The sequence below is a fragment of the Aythya ferina genome (assembly GCF_964211825.1).
Source record: "Aythya ferina genome assembly, chromosome: 6".
Lineage (NCBI taxonomy): Eukaryota > Metazoa > Chordata > Aves > Anseriformes > Anatidae > Aythya > Aythya ferina.
The window spans coordinates 31,234,917-31,253,054 of NC_140303.1; the positions used below are offsets into that span (position 1 = coordinate 31,234,917).

The window sequence follows — 18,138 nt, forward strand, 5'->3', positions numbered from 1 at the left end:
CTCAAAATCTTGCATCACTGTGATGATTTATAGATGCTTTCAAGTTGCTTTAAAAATAAAACAACAAAAAAAAACAACTGATATTCTTGCAGACTTGTGAAGCTTGAAACGATTTGTTCTTTTGACTCACATTCATGCAGGAGCTGCATAAGTTTAATCAGATATTATTTGATGTAAAAGGCAAAGTGCTTCATTCACACACTGATTGTGCCAGTAACTTCACCATCCTTTGTCCCTTAAGACTTTCAGGATAATAGAAGGAAGATTAAATGAAACTGATAGGCTGCTCTCACAGGATCTTTTTGAGGGAAGATGCTAAGCCCTGCGTGTTTCAGTTTCCAAATAAAACTTGAGGAGTCTTTCAGACTCTGGTCTCAGTTGTGGGTTGTGTGAGGTTTCCCCACCCCACTGTTTAAAAGGGTTAGAAGTGTGAAGATGAGAGGGAACAGAGGTCCTGTACAACACAGTGCCGATTTTCTCGTACAAGACATTTACAAGAGCACAAATAGGTTGGTTTCTGCTGGTAAACCACAGCAAAGAGCCACTGTGTTCCAGCCAGAGTGACACACCTGCAGCAGCAGGACACTCCTCTACATACACCGCTTGTGCACTGGCTGTAGGGCAACCTGGGGACCTGTCGGTGTTAACCATCAACACTTCAGCACTTCAGTATTTTGGCTGTTCACACTTAACCAGCGGTCATGCCTCAGGTACGTAAGCAAAAACTGAAACATGGAGTCCTCTAACACATGCACTGGGCTATTTTTTTCTCCTCCTCCCCAAACAGCCTTGGGGAATAAATAAATAAGAGCACAGGGCAAAAAGAAAGACTGTGGGGTAAACAACTTTTTTTTTTTTTTTTTAATAAAAAAAGTGTATGAAGAGACTGATTTTTTTTTTTTTTTTTTTTTTAATTTTTTTTTTTTGTGGTGGTGTCATTTTTAAAGGGAGACTGGGAAAAAAAAGATTACCCCCCTTTTTCCAGAGAGTCCTATAGAAAAAGAGAGACCAGGGAGGGGAGACTGGAAAAATAGACTGTGGAAGGGGATGACTAGAAAATAAAGACTGAAAAGAGACTGAATAGAGAGAGGCTCTGGAAAAACACAGTGGGGCAGGGAAAGGTGCTGCTCTAGGGGGGGGGGGGGAAAAAAAGTGCAGCTCTTGAAAACAAATCCTAGAGTCTCTTTTTTTTTTTTTTTTTTAAATGGAGACTGGGAAAAACAACTCTGTGGTTAAAAAAAAAAAAAAAAAAAGATTCTGTTGGAAAAAAGAGCATGGGGAAACCTCTTTTTCCCCAGTTTTTTTTTTTTCTTCAAAGAGACTGAAAAAATAGGAGGAACTCATGGGATGGGGAATGACACTTTTTTCCAATCTCTCTCTTTGTTTCCCAAACAGACTCTGAAAAGGGCTTCTGGAGAAAAGGGAGTCTGAAAAAAAAGAGAGGAGACTTTTTTTTTCTTTTTTAAGGAGAGACTTGAAAAAGAGACTGAACACAAAAACTCTGGAAAAATAGAGTGATTTTTGTTGTTGTTGCTTTTGTTTTTGTTTGTTTGTTTAGGAGTCCAGAAAATGAGAGGCTCTGGGAGAGAGATGGAAGAAAACTAAAGACTAAGCAAAAAAGTGAGGCAAAAATGACAAAAGCAAAAGATGATGACAACATGATAAAAAAGAGGCTAAAGATATAGATGCGCAAACTCAGGAAAAGAGCTGAGAAGAAAAAGGCATGTTTTCTTGATAGCTGTATCTAGAGTATACAACGTAACTCGCTAGATTTTAATTATTTATTGTTCCTTGTCAGTATTACCACTGTCTGTGTAGAGTGGGAGCAGATTCATTTTGGTAAAGAAAAATTAAGAAAACTCAAGAGAAATAATTATTATAGGTGAATTATGATTTCTACTGATATAAGCCTGACAACCAACTTGCTTTTGTGCCCATTTTTGCTTCTAAGTTCTCACAAAGTACGGGATTTATGGACTGCATGCAAACCTTTTGAAAGGAAATCTATGAACACCTTCCTTGGCCATATTGCAAAGACAAGGCTCCGTGTGCTACGTGGTAAGGGCACTGCAACATAAGGGAACACCACTGCAGGAAGCTCGCGATTTTGGGTTTTATTTTTTAAGGGTTTCGAGTTTTAGAAGTGCAAGAAGCCAGCCCCTGGCTGCCTTCATGACAAGACTCTGGCAGATGGATGTTTCTGCAGGTGGCATCGCACCTGCGACCACTTCTTCCCAGATATTAAAGCTCTCCCCGCTGGCAGCTGTCCCTGCCACCAGCTGCCCCTCAGCCACTGCTGCCGGCTTGGGACAACGCCGGGTGTCCGCCGCCATCCCTCCCTTCCTCCCTCCCTCCCTCCCGACAGCCGCCATGGCTGCGGGCGGCCCAAGATGGCGGCGGGCGGGCCGAGATGGCGGCTGGCAGCGTGGCGCCGAGGCCCCTCCTCCCTGAGGCGTTTGGCGCGAAAACCTCCGTGAGGGGCCGGGGCCCGGCGCGGCGGCGGCCGCTGATTGGCTGGCGCGGCCGAGGCGGGAAAGGCGGCGGGGCGGGGCCGGGGCTGAGGGGGCTGAGGGGACGGCGGTCGCCATGGACCTGGCGGCGGCGGGCGGCGGGGCGGCAGCGGCGGCGCCTCAGCAGCTGCGGGATGAGGTGGCCGAGAAGTGCCAGAAGCTGTTCCTGGCCTTCCTGGAGGAGTGAGCGGCGCCGGGCCGGGGCGGCGGCGGGCGGGCAGGGCTGAGGGAGGGGGCGCTGAGAGGCTGGGGGGAGGGCTCGGCCTGTGGGGAGCTCCCTGGGCAGCCGTCGTGTGGGGATTTGGGTGCTCCGGGGGCTCCTCGGGGGAGCCGTGGGCTGTTTGGGCTTTGGAGGGGGCCTCCTGCAGCGAACAACGAGCACAGAGCCCAGATCATTGAGAGCTGGGCCTGGTTAGCCTGGAAGACAATAGGCTGAGGGGAGACCTCATCTATATAATATATTTATATTATATATATATATATTAATATCAGAGGGGAGACCTGTCAAGGGGGAGACACCAGCCTCTTTTCAGTTGTGCCCAGTGACAGGACGAGAGGCAGCGGGCACAAACAGAAGCACAGGAAGTTCTGGCTCAATATGAGGGGGCGTTTCTTTACGGTGAGGGTGGCAGCACTGGGACAGGCTGCCCAGTAAGGTTGTGGAGTCTTTCTCTGGAGAAACATCTCTAGATGTTTTTGGATATCTTATATATATTCAAACTCTCCCTGGATGCCATCCTGCGCAATGTGCTCTAAGCTATCCTAGGTAGGGGAGTTGGACTAGGTGAGTTTCAGAGGTCCCTTCCAACCTCAGCCATTCTGTGATTGGGTGAATAAGGTTGGAAAAGACCTCCAAGATCATCTAGTAAAATGTCCCCCTGCCACCACTGTAACCCTTCTAAACTGTGTCCCTAAGCATCATGTCCCAAGAAAGCTGTTCACCTGATCCTAAGGGAACAAAGCCTGTCTTACTGCTGCAGGTCATGGTTAGACCACAGCTAGGAGGCTGTGTAGGAGAGCAGTAAGGCAAGAAGCAGATCCGTGTGTTTGCAAGGTGTCTGTGGAATGGGGACAGAAGGAAAAGCATCACTGGAAAAGTTGGTTGCAAGGGGATGGGGGACACCATTGTTTCCTTGCACGCTCCCCAGCACACATCATCCTTTTCTCGTCCCGTGACAGCAGAATTTTTTTGCTGCTGCCTGATGTATAACTGTCAAACATTTTCCTGAATCATGCTCACTTTCAGGTTCCAGAACAGCGATGGGGAAGTCAAATACCTGCGTGATGCTGAAGAACTGATTCGGCCAGAGCGGAACACGCTGATCGTCAGCTTTGTGGATTTGGAGCAGTTCAATCAGCAGCTCTCTACCACTGTTCAGGAGGAATTTTACAGGTAAAATGTAGAGGTTACATGAGGACTGACCTGTGCTGCCATCTCAGGCCTATAAAGTCTTACCTGAGGTTATTTGCTTTCTGTATTCTGTAAACCCTTATATATAATAAATTAGTTTTACTGGATCAAAGTTTATTGTTTAATGGATTCATAATTACTACTTTATTATTTTCTGTATTTTAGGGTTTATCCTTACCTTTGCCGAGCAGTAAAGACTTTTGCCAGAGACCATGGAAATGTTCCTGCAAACAAGGACTTCTATGTTGCCTTCCAAGATCTGCCTACCAGGCACAAGTAAGATGATTATTAATTCCTCGTGTGTTTTTACTACTGGAAAAAAGTGTCAAAGGATACTGAAAATGTTTTTGATTATCAGAATAAAACGTACAGTTCACCAGTACAATTGCGAAGAAGCTGCCTGATCTTAGGGCTGATCTTTGAAACAGTTTTTCATTTGTGAATCATAAAAATCAAATTGTGAATCAACAGCTAGACTGAAAAGGCTCTTAAATACTGACGATCATAGCATTCTGCAAACTAATGTAACCTCTCTATTTGCAAAGCTAGTGTAGATAGTGTGTTGCTTTTGAAGTACCAATGAAGTAACCTTTGCATTGGTTTAGCCTTTAGTATTAATCTAAAGTAAAATCAGGAAATGGGAAAATAGAAACCTTGTTTTCTTTGGCTATTACAACTGTTCTCTAGTCACAGATTGAATGAAACTATGTAGCTACTGGTTGGGTAGTACCTTTGGCCTAGAAATGGAAACCGTACTAAGAATTTAATCCCGATGAATTTCCATTTTAAACAGAATTCGAGAACTGACATCGGCAAAAATTGGCTCTCTGATGCGTATCAGTGGACAGGTGGTACGTACCCACCCAGTTCATCCTGAGCTTGTAAGTGGAACCTTCCTGTGCCTGGACTGTCAGACAGTGATAAAAGATGTGGAACAGCAATTTAAATACACGCAGCCAAACATCTGCAGAAACCCGGTCTGTGCCAACAGAAGGAGATTCCTGCTGGACACAAACAAATCAAGATTTGTTGACTTCCAAAAGGTACAGCGGGGAGGTTGGGGCAGGGCGACAACAAAAGATGACATTCCTGTGTTCTAGTGGTAGCTGCAAGGTGTTGTTTGTACTTCTGCATATCAGAGGTGGTTGATTTTGGTTCTGTCAACCTCAAAAAGAGATCTCAAGGCAGTGGAGTTTCTGAAAATAATTTCTTTCTGTCTGTGGAAGACTTTTGTGTAAGCATGGGAAATTATGAATAGAATCAAAGCATTTTTATTGCATGATGTGGTGTGTAAACAAGTCACTGAAAACTCATGTATTTAAGCCATTGTCAGTCTCCTGTCACAGGTACATCGTGTGTAATTATTTCATGCATGTATGAAAAGGGATATCAGCAGGGCTATTTAGTATTGGCAGTGTTTTGTTCTAGACAGATTTACTCTTCCAAATCCTCATCACATGCTATTCCGCAATAATGCTTTGTCAGTCACGTTAACTGGACTCTAACTTGCCCAAATACTTGTCCTTAACTTTAGAATTATCACTGTGGCTCTTGTGTATACTCTAAGTTTCTCTAATGCTCCTTAGATACTGGTTAGTAAAGTGTGATTTTATTTCATTAAAAAAAATAATTTCATGATTGATATGGATGGCAGTCAGCAAATGCCACTTCCTGTATTTATTTTTTAAGCTATTTTAGCTTTAAAAACAGTTTGAAATTCGGTGACATCTGAGCACTTGATGTTCTGTACCTCCTCAGGTCCGCATTCAAGAGACACAGGCTGAGCTGCCGCGAGGCAGCATTCCTCGCAGCGTGGAGGTGATCTTGCGTGCAGAAGCAGTGGAGTCTGCCCAGGCAGGTGACAAATGTGACTTCACAGGATCACTGATTGTCGTGCCTGATGTGGCTCAGCTCTCAACACCAGGTTTGTTGCTGCTGCTCCTGACCTCCGTGTGACGTCCCCGCAGCTTGTTCTGGCGGCTGTTGACTCTTCCTTCTCGTGGCAGGAGTGCGCGCGGAAACCAGCTCCCGGCTGAGCGGGACAGAGGGCTACGAAACTGAAGGCATCCGAGGACTTCGTGCCCTTGGAGTCAGAGAACTGTCCTATAAACTAGTCTTTCTAGCCTGTTACGTCGCACCAACAAATCCACGGGTGAGTCTACAGAGAAAAATAGATCCAAGAGTACTGAAGATTTCCACTGTGTTTTCACCTCAAATTAGGGGGGTGAGGATAGGTAAAGCTTTAAATAGGTGCGTGTACCACCTTTCTTTGCATTTGACTGCCCTCGTATTCTGATTGAGTTTACGTATCAAGTTCTTATCTTGTCTTTATTGTTCGTAGCAATTTTCACAGATATGAAATTGGAGTTTGCCAATTTCATCTATTTATTCTAAAAAGCTAAATGATTCATTTATTTCATTCAAATTTCATACATTTCTCCAGTATTTGCTTTTCCTCCAGAAAATCCTATTGATTCATATTGTTCCAAGGAAAAAAAACTAACCTTCATGTTCCTTCTATTTTATCATATTAAATCTTGGGATGTTATTACCACATAATAAGTAACGCTGAATGTGACTGGGTTTTAGTATGGTGCGATATTTTAGGCTATAATTTCCTGCGTCATTTCAGAGTAACAAAAAGGCCATGGAAATTCTGGCTGAAGAATACTTAAAAAGGCAAATTTTAGCCAAAGGAAGCTGTACTATTTTTGCTCTCTTTTTACTCTCTAGACAAGCATCTCTGTTGTTTTTTTTTTTTTTCTTGTTAACTGAGCTTAGACTCAATTTTCCTGCTACAGAATTGTTTGTGTGTTTTTCTGTTTGTTTGTTTGTTTTTTAAAGCTACGAGGTGATGAGCTTCCTTAGCCTAAGGCTAGTCTTTCTGAATGTGTTCTACTCAGCTTAGAGTGCATGAGAGTTTGTATAAGCTCCTGTCTGCAGTACTCGCATTCAATAGTAATCACATTTGTCATGGTTATTTATTTTTTTTAATTCCCTTGTTTAGTTTGGTGGAAAAGAGCTCCGAGATGAAGAACAGACTGCAGAAAGCATCAAAAACCAAATGACCGTGAAAGAGTGGGAGAAGGTGTTTGAAATGAGCCAAGATAAGAACCTTTATCACAATCTGTGTACCAGCCTCTTCCCCACTATCCATGGTAAGAGTCCAGTTGTTGCTTCAGAGAAAGGAGATTTCCCCTGTGAAAATATTAGTTCTTATTAATATCTTCGTAGTACCATTTTGGGAATTCATGAAAGCCCAGTACCAACTATCTCAAACTCTTCCTTCCAGAATTGGTTTTGCTAGAAAAGGAAGACCTAATTCCCAAAGACTTCCTTTGTTAAATTAGTAAGGGTTGCAATGGTAGTCCAAATGGTTTTGCTCTGTGGTGATCTACCACTTAACCCTACAGCTGACAGTTGGATATGAGCTTTATTTTATATGGGCATCCTCTGAAAGATTTAAGAGTTCCAAATCCATGTGCTGTTGTGCGTGGATGTGTGTGCATATGTCTGGTGTTGTTTCTGGCTTGGAACCGGTTTGAGAACTTAAATTGGTTATGTCTGAAAAGTTTGATCAGCTGAATTTTGTCCATATTTGGAGCCACCCTAGTGTAAGGGAACTCAGTTGCCTTTCGAGTTATTTTTCCCTGAAACTGTATCAAGAACATAAATAGGCTTCTAGGGGATGTTTAGTAAATAAGTAATTCTGAGTTGATGTGCCTAAGTGCTCTAAAATTCTTCCAGTGGGCTAAAATTTTCTTAAAATAGGAAAAATGTTGCATGTTCAGTGTCCTTTCTTGGGTAGGTAATGATGAAGTGAAACGGGGTGTCCTGCTGATGCTTTTTGGAGGAGTCCCTAAGACCACTTCTGAAGGCACTTCTTTGCGTGGGGACATCAATGTTTGTGTTGTTGGCGATCCAAGTACAGCCAAGAGTCAATTTCTAAAGTAAGTTTCTCTTTAAAATTCAGTATTTAAATATTGCCAGTGTGACTAGAGCTATAAATGTATTACTCTGCCTTTCCTACGTTAAACAGAAGTAAGAGAAGTAAAATAGTAGAGAAAATTTTCCAGGAATAATTTGGATGTGGTTGAATTATTTGGGCTGAAGTAAATTCAACTGGTCCGTAAGGTAATAAAAAAGAATTAATTTAAGAGGTGGTTGTTGTTTTTCAGATAATTATGAAAGTACAAGTTTTTATGTTTTTGAAAGTCATTGAATATTAAAAATGTAACATTGAATATCTTAAAATATTAGAGATGGATAAAATAGTGATTTTTTTTTCCCCTCTGCTTTAGCTTAGTCTAAATTGGTAGGTCCCAACACCGATCAACCAGACAGCTATTAAGCCTGAACAATAATTATGAAATAAGTATATCTAATGGTACACATTCAAGCTATAATGCTTTTTTTTTTTTTTTTTAACCTCAAGTTCTATTTAATATGGTTTTGTTTTCTCATGATGCTCTTTTACCTCTGGATCACTCTCTGTGAGGCTGAGGTCTACTGCATCTCAGAAATGTGGAGGCACCACAGAAGTTGCCTTTGGCTGCCTGTGGTCAGCATAGCTGCTTCCTGCTGTGCAGCCTTGTGCTGTTCCTTTGTGCTGACTTCTACCTGACCTGTGAGGAGCTGCCTGAGCTTGTGAAGTCAGCAGAAAACTGTGGGAGGAGGTCTGGATTATTTTTTCTGCTGGTATAACCAAGAGTGAATAACAGACCTGTAACAGACTGCAGTTAGATAAGGCTTAGTTCCCAAGTCTCGCTCAAATATCATTACAGATAGGGGGACCTAACTAAATGTTAACTGCTTCCTGAAGGAAGGAATAAGTCCTGGCCCTAGGGCTTGAAAGCAGTCATGCATTAAAGTTGTCTTGTTTCTGCAGGTCTCAGTCTGTCTTTTTAAGTTTGTGTAACACAGTTTCTCACTTTCAATAGGCACGTGGATGAATTCAGTCCTCGCGCTGTATACACCAGCGGAAAAGCCTCCAGTGCTGCTGGTCTAACAGCAGCTGTTGTAAAAGATGAAGAGTCACATGAGTTTGTAATTGAAGCTGGAGCACTGATGTTGGCAGATAATGTGAGTACAAGAACTAAAGAAGTTTCTGCACCCCTAGAATGGTTTTGATTAATGACAAAAGGCCCCAAACTGTCTTAAAAATGCTTTTGCTCCAAATGTGATTGAATTTGAGTAACTTGTTATTTTTTGTTCTTTTGCTGCAGGGTGTATGTTGCATCGATGAATTTGACAAAATGGACTTGCGGGATCAAGTAGCCATCCATGAAGCAATGGAGCAGCAGACAATATCCATTACTAAAGCCGGAGTAAAGGTACCTTGTGCTATTCCTTTGGCTGTGCAGTCTCCATGATTGTGTGAGTGTTTGTGGCACACGCTGGTCCAACATCATCTCTCAGACTTTGATGTCAGCTCTGCAGCTGCCTTGCTGTGGCAGAGAGATCACTTATCTGCAAAGTTTTCATGCCACTTGCTCATAAATAATTGGAAACTGTACTGAAGGGAAAAAAGAGACAGTAGTGGGAAGGAACAGAAAATGGGAATGAGTATGGGGAAATTCAAACCCTGACGCAACCCTCAAATGGTGTAGATTTTTTCACTTGTGGAACGATTTGTATATATGCGCTGTTTAAAAACAGGGTGATTAGTAACAGTTTTAAAGGCTTATTTCAGTATTGGTGGTAGCTGTATGACAATGTCAAAAATTTAATCATTAAATTGCAATGTCAAAAATTTAATCATTAAATTAAGTATCTGGGCATTATAGGATATTGGAGCTGGGTTAAAGGACTGGTTAGAAGAGTTTGGACTCTTGAGGAGCTGTTGTAATATAATCATTGCAATTCTGTATAAAAGACTTCATGCGGATCTTTTGGAGTTGCAATAAGTTGGTTTAGCAAGTCATGACTTCTTTTTTTTTTTTTTTTGTCAGGCTACCTTGAATGCCAGGACCTCCATTTTAGCTGCAGCAAACCCAGTTGGTGGGCGCTATGATAGATCCAAGTCATTGAAACAGAATATAAACTTATCTGCTCCCATCATGTCTCGGTTTGATCTCTTCTTCATTCTTGTGGATGAATGTAATGAGGTAATTTTGAGCAATTGTAGAATAATTTACATCAGAAAAGACCTCTGGACGTCTCTAGTCTAACCTCTTGCTCAGAGCAGATCATTAAGAGCAGGTTGCCAAGAACTTGACCTGGCAAATTTTGAGCATCTTCACAGATGGAGATTCTTCAGTTTCTCTAGGCTGCTATGGCAGTGTTTGACAACTCTGCTTTTTATATTAAAAAAAAAAAAAAGTTATATCTAATCAGAATTTCTCATGGTTCAATTTGTGTCAGTTGCCTCTTGTTAATTTGTACTTTCAGGAACAATCTGGCCCCATTACATCTTGCCAATGAGGCACTTGCTTTCTTTACAGGCTGAACTCATGCAGCTCTGTCGCTCCTCACACATAATGTGCTCCTGCCCTCTGACCATCTCTGTGGCCCTCTGCAATTTTAGGTGAAACTGATCTCATGAGAGCCTCTTGCTTCTGCTTTTATTCTCTGTCTGTGAAGTTAAAAAGCTGGCAGTACAAATTTTAACACACTCTGCTGAATACAAGGATACTTGTGGTGATTTGACCTGCAAACGTAACAACATTAGTCAGTTTTACAAATTGCTAGTCACTAAGGCTAAGACTTCTACCACCTGTCTATGTGGCATTTGCCTCGAGAGTATAAAAGATGCAGAGATTCATGTTGTCTCCGTACAGTTCTTTCAGATGTTTCGCTCAGCATCATTATCTAATTGAGAAGGGACTATTGAAAGAGAGTAGGCTGTAAAGAAAGCCAGCGGTTCCCACGCTGCAAAGTGCTGCTTTCTGCCTGTTCTGTGGCTAATTTGTAGCCCAGGAGAATTCCAGAAGTTGTAAATCCTAAAATTGCCTTTATGCCTTCTCTGCTGTGTCCTTGTATTGAAACCTTCCAGGGCATTCTCCTGGGTTTTCTGGCAATGTCTTGCTTCTGGAAAGAGTAGCTCAGCCGTGACGAGTGCAAGTGAGGGAAGGGGATGGGAAGAAGAATGCAGCTGTTGTTCTGATGTTTGGCTGGTGTTGCAAAAGTGATCTAACAGAGCAATATTATTCCAGGTTACAGATTATGCTATTGCCAGACGTATAGTGGATCTGCATGCCAGAGTAGAAGAATCTGTTGATCGTGTGTATTCATTAGACGATATCAGAAGGTATCTGCTGTTTGCAAGACAGTTTAAACCCAAGGTAATACTGCCTTCTTGTATAAATTAATCTGTGTGAGAAAGTCCAAAGGATTAGTCACTCTGTAGCTTGCTTTCTTCAGACAAATGCTCCTCACGAGAGGAGCACTAAACTCAGTTGTTATCTAGAAACATCATGTATTTTGGAGCCATGCACTCTTTCTTTTTTTTTTTCCACTCCAGAAGTCCAGACAGCCCAGATGAGATTATGTTATAATCAGTGACCTTAATCTCTTACCTCAAGAGCATGGGTTATTTGATACACGAATGCAGAGATATTCGTATTTTATTGACCTCTTGCTTAATCAAGCAGATTGTTTGTCTTTATTTTAAAAGGGTGGTGTTCCTCAATATTTCTTTGCTCTTGTTACGGTAAAACACAGAACGTGTGAAACTGCTCTAAGTACAGATTTTTGTGGTCTACCCAAGTAGCTTTTTGGATGTGCTGTTTTTTAGCTCTGTTGGAAGTTATTCTAATGTCATTCTTCTCAAATGGGAGGAGAGGACACCCTCCCTTTACAGAGTTCTGCAAACTTCCATTTCATTTCCATGTGGTGGGAAGTTTGTTTTCCAGTTGGATCTGTGTATGTGCAGATAGACAAAAGCTAATAAAAAGCACGCACACAAAGCTGTACTTGGTGTTAGTATTCTTGAGCGTATACTTGTGTGTGTGTGTTTGCATGCAGAACAATCATAGAGACAGGCCTGAATTATTCCTAGAAGCAAGTCTAGAACAGAAAAACAAATTAATAAAAAATTTGCTGTAAGATAATTGAGTCAATGTACTTACTGTGTAACTGTTACGATAATCATTATTACAATGTAGTTCTGTTACGATTGTCCATTGTATTTATGTATGGTAAGTGTAATAGAATTGAATATTTCACAGAAAAGTCTGGAAACTGCTAATCTGATTCAAGAAGCATAAACTTGAATGCTTTTAACATGGCAAACTGTCTTACCATCCTATGTCACAAAGATATCCAAGGAGTCTGAGGACTTTATAGTGGAGCAGTATAAACGGCTACGGCAGCGCGATGGCTCTGGAGTGACAAAGTCATCCTGGAGAATCACAGTGCGGCAGCTGGAAAGCATGATTCGGCTCTCTGAAGCTATGGCCCGTATGCACTGCTGTGATGAGGTATCAGGTTTTTCATGAAGGTTTATAGAAATGTTGTGGCAGCTCTGGCTTTTCTATGTCACTATGGTATTGTACATATTTAAATCCCATAAGTGAGGAGGTGGGTTATTTTTTAATTAAACACAACTTACAAAGAAACTGATGGCTTTTAGCTAATGGCTAAAGTAAGGAAGATTTGTCCAGTTTTTTCACTTCAATTCCAGAGGAGAGTCTCATTAATTATAACCTTTTTTTATCATATTGTTTTAGATCCATTTCTTTCATGTTTCTTGCTCCACTGATCCTTCTTCAAAATATTCTTGGTATAAGTAAAAAATCTTTATTGACACCACGTCATAACTAAAGTCTAAAAGGTTCATCAGGTTGTTTATTCCTTCTGTAACCTTATGTTGCAGAATACCTGTAGTAGAATGTAATTTGACTTGTGGGGTCTTTACTGCTTGTGATTAATTAGCTGAGATGGGTAGAGAGACTGTCAGAATCAGGGGTGAACTGGAACTATTGGAGAAAGAAACCTTTAATACCAGAAGAGCCACCATGCCTATGTAATTCACGTTTTTTCAAATCTTCCCCAGGTTCACCCAAAGCATGTGAAGGAGGCTTTCAGGCTTTTAAATAAATCCATAATTAGAGTTGAGACTCCTGACATCAATTTAGACCAAGAAGATGAACAGCAAATGGAGGATCAAGAAGACCAAGATGGAGTCAATGGTAAATTATTTGTAGAGAGCTTTTCAAAGGGGAAAGTACCTTCAGTCTTTATAGCTTACCCTTTTTGAGTATACACTTCTCTTCAGTTTCCCACCTATTTCTCTTCTAACACTGTCTAGGAATCTTTATTCCTGCTACTAACTCTTGTTTCTTCAGCTTTTTTTGTGGGCTCCACTTGCCTAGGTTGGTCAGTGCCATACTTTTTAGTGGGTCAGATTATTAGCCAGTTACACTATGTTGTAGAGTTAAAGCTGAGCATGTGTCCAAACAGGTGCAGCAGAACCTCCGGCTGGGGTTAATGGCCTTGTGAATGGGATCAATGGCCATTCTGAGGACACGAACAAGGATGGTGCACCAAAAGCTTCTCTTAGGCTGGGCTTCTCTGAATACCGACGAATTTCTAATCTTCTTGTGCTGCACCTCAGGAAAGCAGAGGAAGGTAAGGATTCGTTTGTTAAAAATATGTCATACTGAGATGTGTCAACGTGTGTGAACTGGCTCTTCATTAAAACAAATTCACCTGAAACTTAGGTGGTTTGCATTTTTCAGTGGTATTTGTTAAACGGTTCTGTGTTAAACATTTATACTCCAATTAAACCATGATAAAGCAGTCTCCTGTGCAAAGCATGGTGTTTTAAGAAGCACAAGAGAGCTATTGTGTGTTTATCTTTTCAACATTACAAATGTTAACATAGATACCCTTTTCTTTTATGGTTTGAAAATTATCTTACTGCTGCTATGTTTATGCAAATTATGTGGAATGGTATTGTAATCATTTTTTTAATGCTTTCCGTTTGCAGAAGAGGACGATTCATCATTAAAGAAGAGCGAACTTATTAATTGGTATCTAAAGGAAATTGAATCTGAAATAGAATCTGAAGAAGAGCTAATAAATAAAAAGAAGATCATAGAGAGAGTCATTCACCGACTTACACGTTATGTATGTATAAAAATGTGTGGATAGTGAAAGAGGGTTTTAATATATGTTACAATTACTCATTTTTAATAGATTTCTCTAATTTGAGAAACGTTTATTGTGTTTCTATGTCATTGACTGCAGCATAATGCCATCTTTGTTTAATAACTGTTAAAATTAATCTCAGAGAAAACACTGAAATAAATTAGAGGTGTGTATTAGTACAAGTTCAAACTGCTATTATATTTTCTACTGTTTATTTACAGAAGCATAAGTGCTATTTTTCTGTATTTTTGTAGTTTCAATTTTATTAGCACACAAATATTAACAAAACATTTTACTCACTGGATAGCTTTAGGTTTTAGAGTGTCTTAAAATATTTCTCTGAAGTAGAAATAGTTACTTCCCAGGATCCAGTACATGCACTGAAGTTACTTGTTTCACATTTGGGGATTTTTGTAAGAAAAAAATGTCGAAGTAGGAAAGAGATGGAATACTTCTCATTTTTAAAAGTATAAAAACACTAGAATGACGTATTCCCAGAAAGCATACTACATATAGGAGATTACCACTGAAGGTAATTGTTGAAATTAGGAACCTATTAAAGAGGGAGTTGACAGTTAAAAGGGTTGAATAATTTGTCAATTAGAGGTGCTACCAGCAGAAAAAAGGAGATATTTTTTAAAAAAGGACAAACAAAACAGTCCTTTTCATTCTTGTCTGAATACAATTTTCTTGTCTGTTGCAGGACCACATTCTGATAGAGCTGTCTCAGTCAGGTCTGAGGGGTTCCAGAGAAGAGGAGACTTTTGATGAAGACCCATACCTGGTTGTCAACCCAAACTATCTGCTGGAAGACTAAAGGCAGAGATCTAGGTTGTAGAACAGACTCAGACTAGTTACCTGTTGGAAAACGCATTCTTTTCTGCATTCTTGCAATGGTTGTTACATAGCTATCTGATTCATATGAATGCTTTACTGTGTAACGCATCAATATGCAATTAATAATATATGATTGATTGTAGACACTGAGCATACCTGAAAATTTTTAAAAGTGCCATGTATTAGTTTCATTTTTAATTCTGTGCTCACTGCCATCGTCCAGATGCAGAGGAGGGTCACTTAACAGCTCTTTTTAGCATCAAGCTATGTAGATGCTTTGGTTTTAAAGGGGGGGAATTTTGTTCTATTCATTGTTCTTATTGTATTTGGTAAACTTTTTATACTGTAGATTTTAAATGTTTTTCTTAATAACATAAATAAAAGATCATTAAATGTCTGGAGATCTCTGGGGGTGGATTTGTTGGTTCTGATATGTGGGGATGCTGTTTCTATGCCTGTGCTTTGAAACTGAAAAGTCAGTGATCTGAACGCCTCATGTCTTAAGAAAGATTACATTTCCCATATGACAGGCATTGTTTTTAAGAATTCCAGTAATAGATGATGAAACACTGATTGCTTCTCTTTCTTTTCAGATGTAATAAGGATGTGTATGCTCCTGTTGCATATTTAAAATAGAAAATTAAAAATAGTCAAGTTAAGTCAGGATGGCACCCCCCCAGCTTGAGGAGTATCTTGACTTGTAAGTGAATTGAAAAGTGCCATCATTTGTGAGGGATTTTAAAGTGTGTATTAGTAAACTTGCTTATAGATAATTCTATAAGAAAATTTCGCCTAAATTCCTATGGGTCTCTTCACTCCTGTACAGTATCGGAATATTAAATTATTTACTAAGAATTACAAATACTTGAATATTTGTAAGTATTTGTACGTACAAATACTTGAACTTAGAAATATCTGAATTTCCAGTTTAACTGAAGTACCTGCATTCTAAAATAATGACTAGACTAAGTTACTTGGCAATTTAACTTCTCAAACTAGAGCATAAAAGCAATGGCCAAATGTATCAGGCATTGTATGTTTTAATAAGGCCTTTTTTCATTGGATCCTTTTGGAATGCTAAAAGCTGCAGTCAACACTTGGGTCTGTTTGAGTGTTACTGCAAGGCCAAGCTTTGCCCTTTAATGTCCCAGGAATTTGTTGGTAGTTCAATAGGGTACCAAATGAGAACAAAATCTGAGCTGAAAGAAAATATTCTAAGCTGATTTTGTGACCATTTCCTTGTTTGTTTGAACTCATGGTGAATAAGGAAATAACTAACTCCAGTCTGAATGTTAGCAGGATTTCAGAACAATGCTGTCACCCCAAGGGAACAGAGTACTTCTAATGCACTTCTGAGGGGTAAATATTTTCTTAAGGTGCAGTTTTTTTTGTTTTTTTTTTTTTGATGTATCCTCCGGGATTAATGCCTTAGTTTCTTTTCCAGCACACCATCCTGCATTTGCCGAGACTGGGAATGTTCTCATTCTTTTCCATGATGTGTCCAGTTAGCAGCCTTTCACATGGAGAACTCTGTCACCTTAGGAATTCTACATCAGGAATTCTTTGAGCTGTACTGGAGGTGATACTTATCTATGGGTTTTGGAAGTCTTTTTGTTAGTTTACATTTGATTAGTAATTCTTATTTAATCATTCATTCACAGTCCTCAGTAGTTTTTATTAAAATTTGAAATCAATCCAATTGAATTGGATGCCTGCTCACATCAACAGATTAATCTTGTGAACTCAAACTAGTGGGCACTAATTCTATATGCAATAATGTTGCTCTGCTAATATTTTTCATAAACTGCATCTTGGCAAATGCTTCATTGCATTAAAAAGAACTGCCCACCTGCAACAAGTCTTATTTCATTCTATATGGTTCATAACTTACTTTTAAAATAAGGACAGGGAAAGAAATATTTGTTCTTCATTATACGTTCCTTCTTCCCCTATCCTGATCTTTGTTAATAAGCATTTGTATTAATCCTTTCTTGTAAGGAGAAAGTAAGTGGTTTTTTTCTACTTCTTTTCCCTACAGTTCTATATGTTCCATAGGTTGAGAGGGGTCTTCTCTTTCTGGAATTAACACGGCTGTACTGAGAAATCAGCAGCAGGTGGTGCTGTAAAGTTCCTAGTCAAGCTTGTCAAATCCACTAGAGGAAAAAAAAAAAAAAGTACTTATGCTTTCAGAACAGCAAGCACAATGTTTCAGGAAGCTTTTCAAGGCTTCTTAATATAAAATAGTTGGCTGAGAATCAAATAGTCAGTCCTTGTATAAGCAAGGAGGTTGGCTGTTGGGAGTAACAGCAGAAGCTGAGAGAGTTTCTACTACGACTTAAATAACAAAGAAGAGATTGCTTGAGAACATATATTGCCCAAATGATTCTATCAGTACTTTAGACAAAAACTGCTTGTTAAGGGAAATAAACTGGGAAATAGGACTGACTTTTCAATATAGTTTCAATATAGTTTATGTAGGATTTTATTTAGTTAATTTAAACATGTTTTGCACTTAGGCAGCACAGATGGCAGTTCCAGGCAAATGTTCTCAGCTCTTCCATTTTGCTGTATTTGGATGTAGAAAAGTAGAATTATCTCCTCCTGCAGCAACCTAGGTAGGCGATCTATGTGAGTGCATGCCTTCTCAAGGCTGAAGGAGGGAGTACTTTGGAAAGCAATAATATATTATTTGAATTTCCTGATATTATTAGAATGGGAACACATGTTGCTGCTGCCTGAATTCATGTAACAACCACTTTTCCAAGGGGGTAAGATGCCACCTCTCAGATTTCCTTCACGAACCCAAGAACAGCACAAATGAGCCTCCCTCCCCTCCTGCTCACCTGAGCGGTGGCACCCAGCCCCATCAAAGCAGGTAATTGGTTTTGTTATTTTTGCATCCAGAACTGTGCTAGAATTGCTTTTAAACCAAAACAAAACAAAAAAAAGGTGAGGAGATGAAAAACATTGTCTACTTACTTTCTCTTCCTCTGAAATGGAAGTGGTGTCAGTGAGTGTCAATTTATGTTCAAGTATAAAGGGAAACCTGCATGTTGCAGAAAATGAACCCAGTGTTTCACAATGACCTTTCTCCAACTTATTGCTTGACAGATCTGTTTATCATAAAAAGATTTTCATCTATTTATTCAGTTGTTTGTCTGTTAACTGAAAGTCCTGATTTGTTATCATTTGAGTGTCAGCTGGTTCTGGGAAGGCTTATCTGTGTAATAGATAATTTCGGTTAAATATTACTTCTACTATAATATAAATAGGATGGACTAACTTTGT

At 39.9% G+C, this 18,138-nt stretch overlaps 1 protein-coding gene across 1 annotated transcript; it reads left to right on the forward strand.

Annotated features, from left to right (window-relative positions):
- The first annotated feature begins 2,551 nt into the window (after window positions 1–2,551).
- On the forward strand, window positions 2,552–15,247 carry MCM6 (minichromosome maintenance complex component 6). The gene is made up of 17 exons (XM_084524680.1): window positions 2,552–2,693; window positions 3,757–3,903; window positions 4,087–4,197; window positions 4,715–4,964; window positions 5,680–5,845; window positions 5,928–6,073; window positions 6,929–7,079; window positions 7,730–7,871; window positions 8,862–9,003; window positions 9,147–9,254; window positions 9,873–10,028; window positions 11,076–11,204; window positions 12,180–12,341; window positions 12,917–13,052; window positions 13,324–13,491; window positions 13,853–13,992; window positions 14,717–15,247. Exons 1-17 carry the CDS (start codon window positions 2,587–2,589, stop codon window positions 14,828–14,830), a joined length of 2,475 nt encoding a protein of 824 aa, XP_084380806.1. The 5' UTR covers window positions 2,552–2,586; the 3' UTR covers window positions 14,831–15,247.
- The last annotated feature ends 2,891 nt before the right edge of the window (window positions 15,248–18,138 follow it).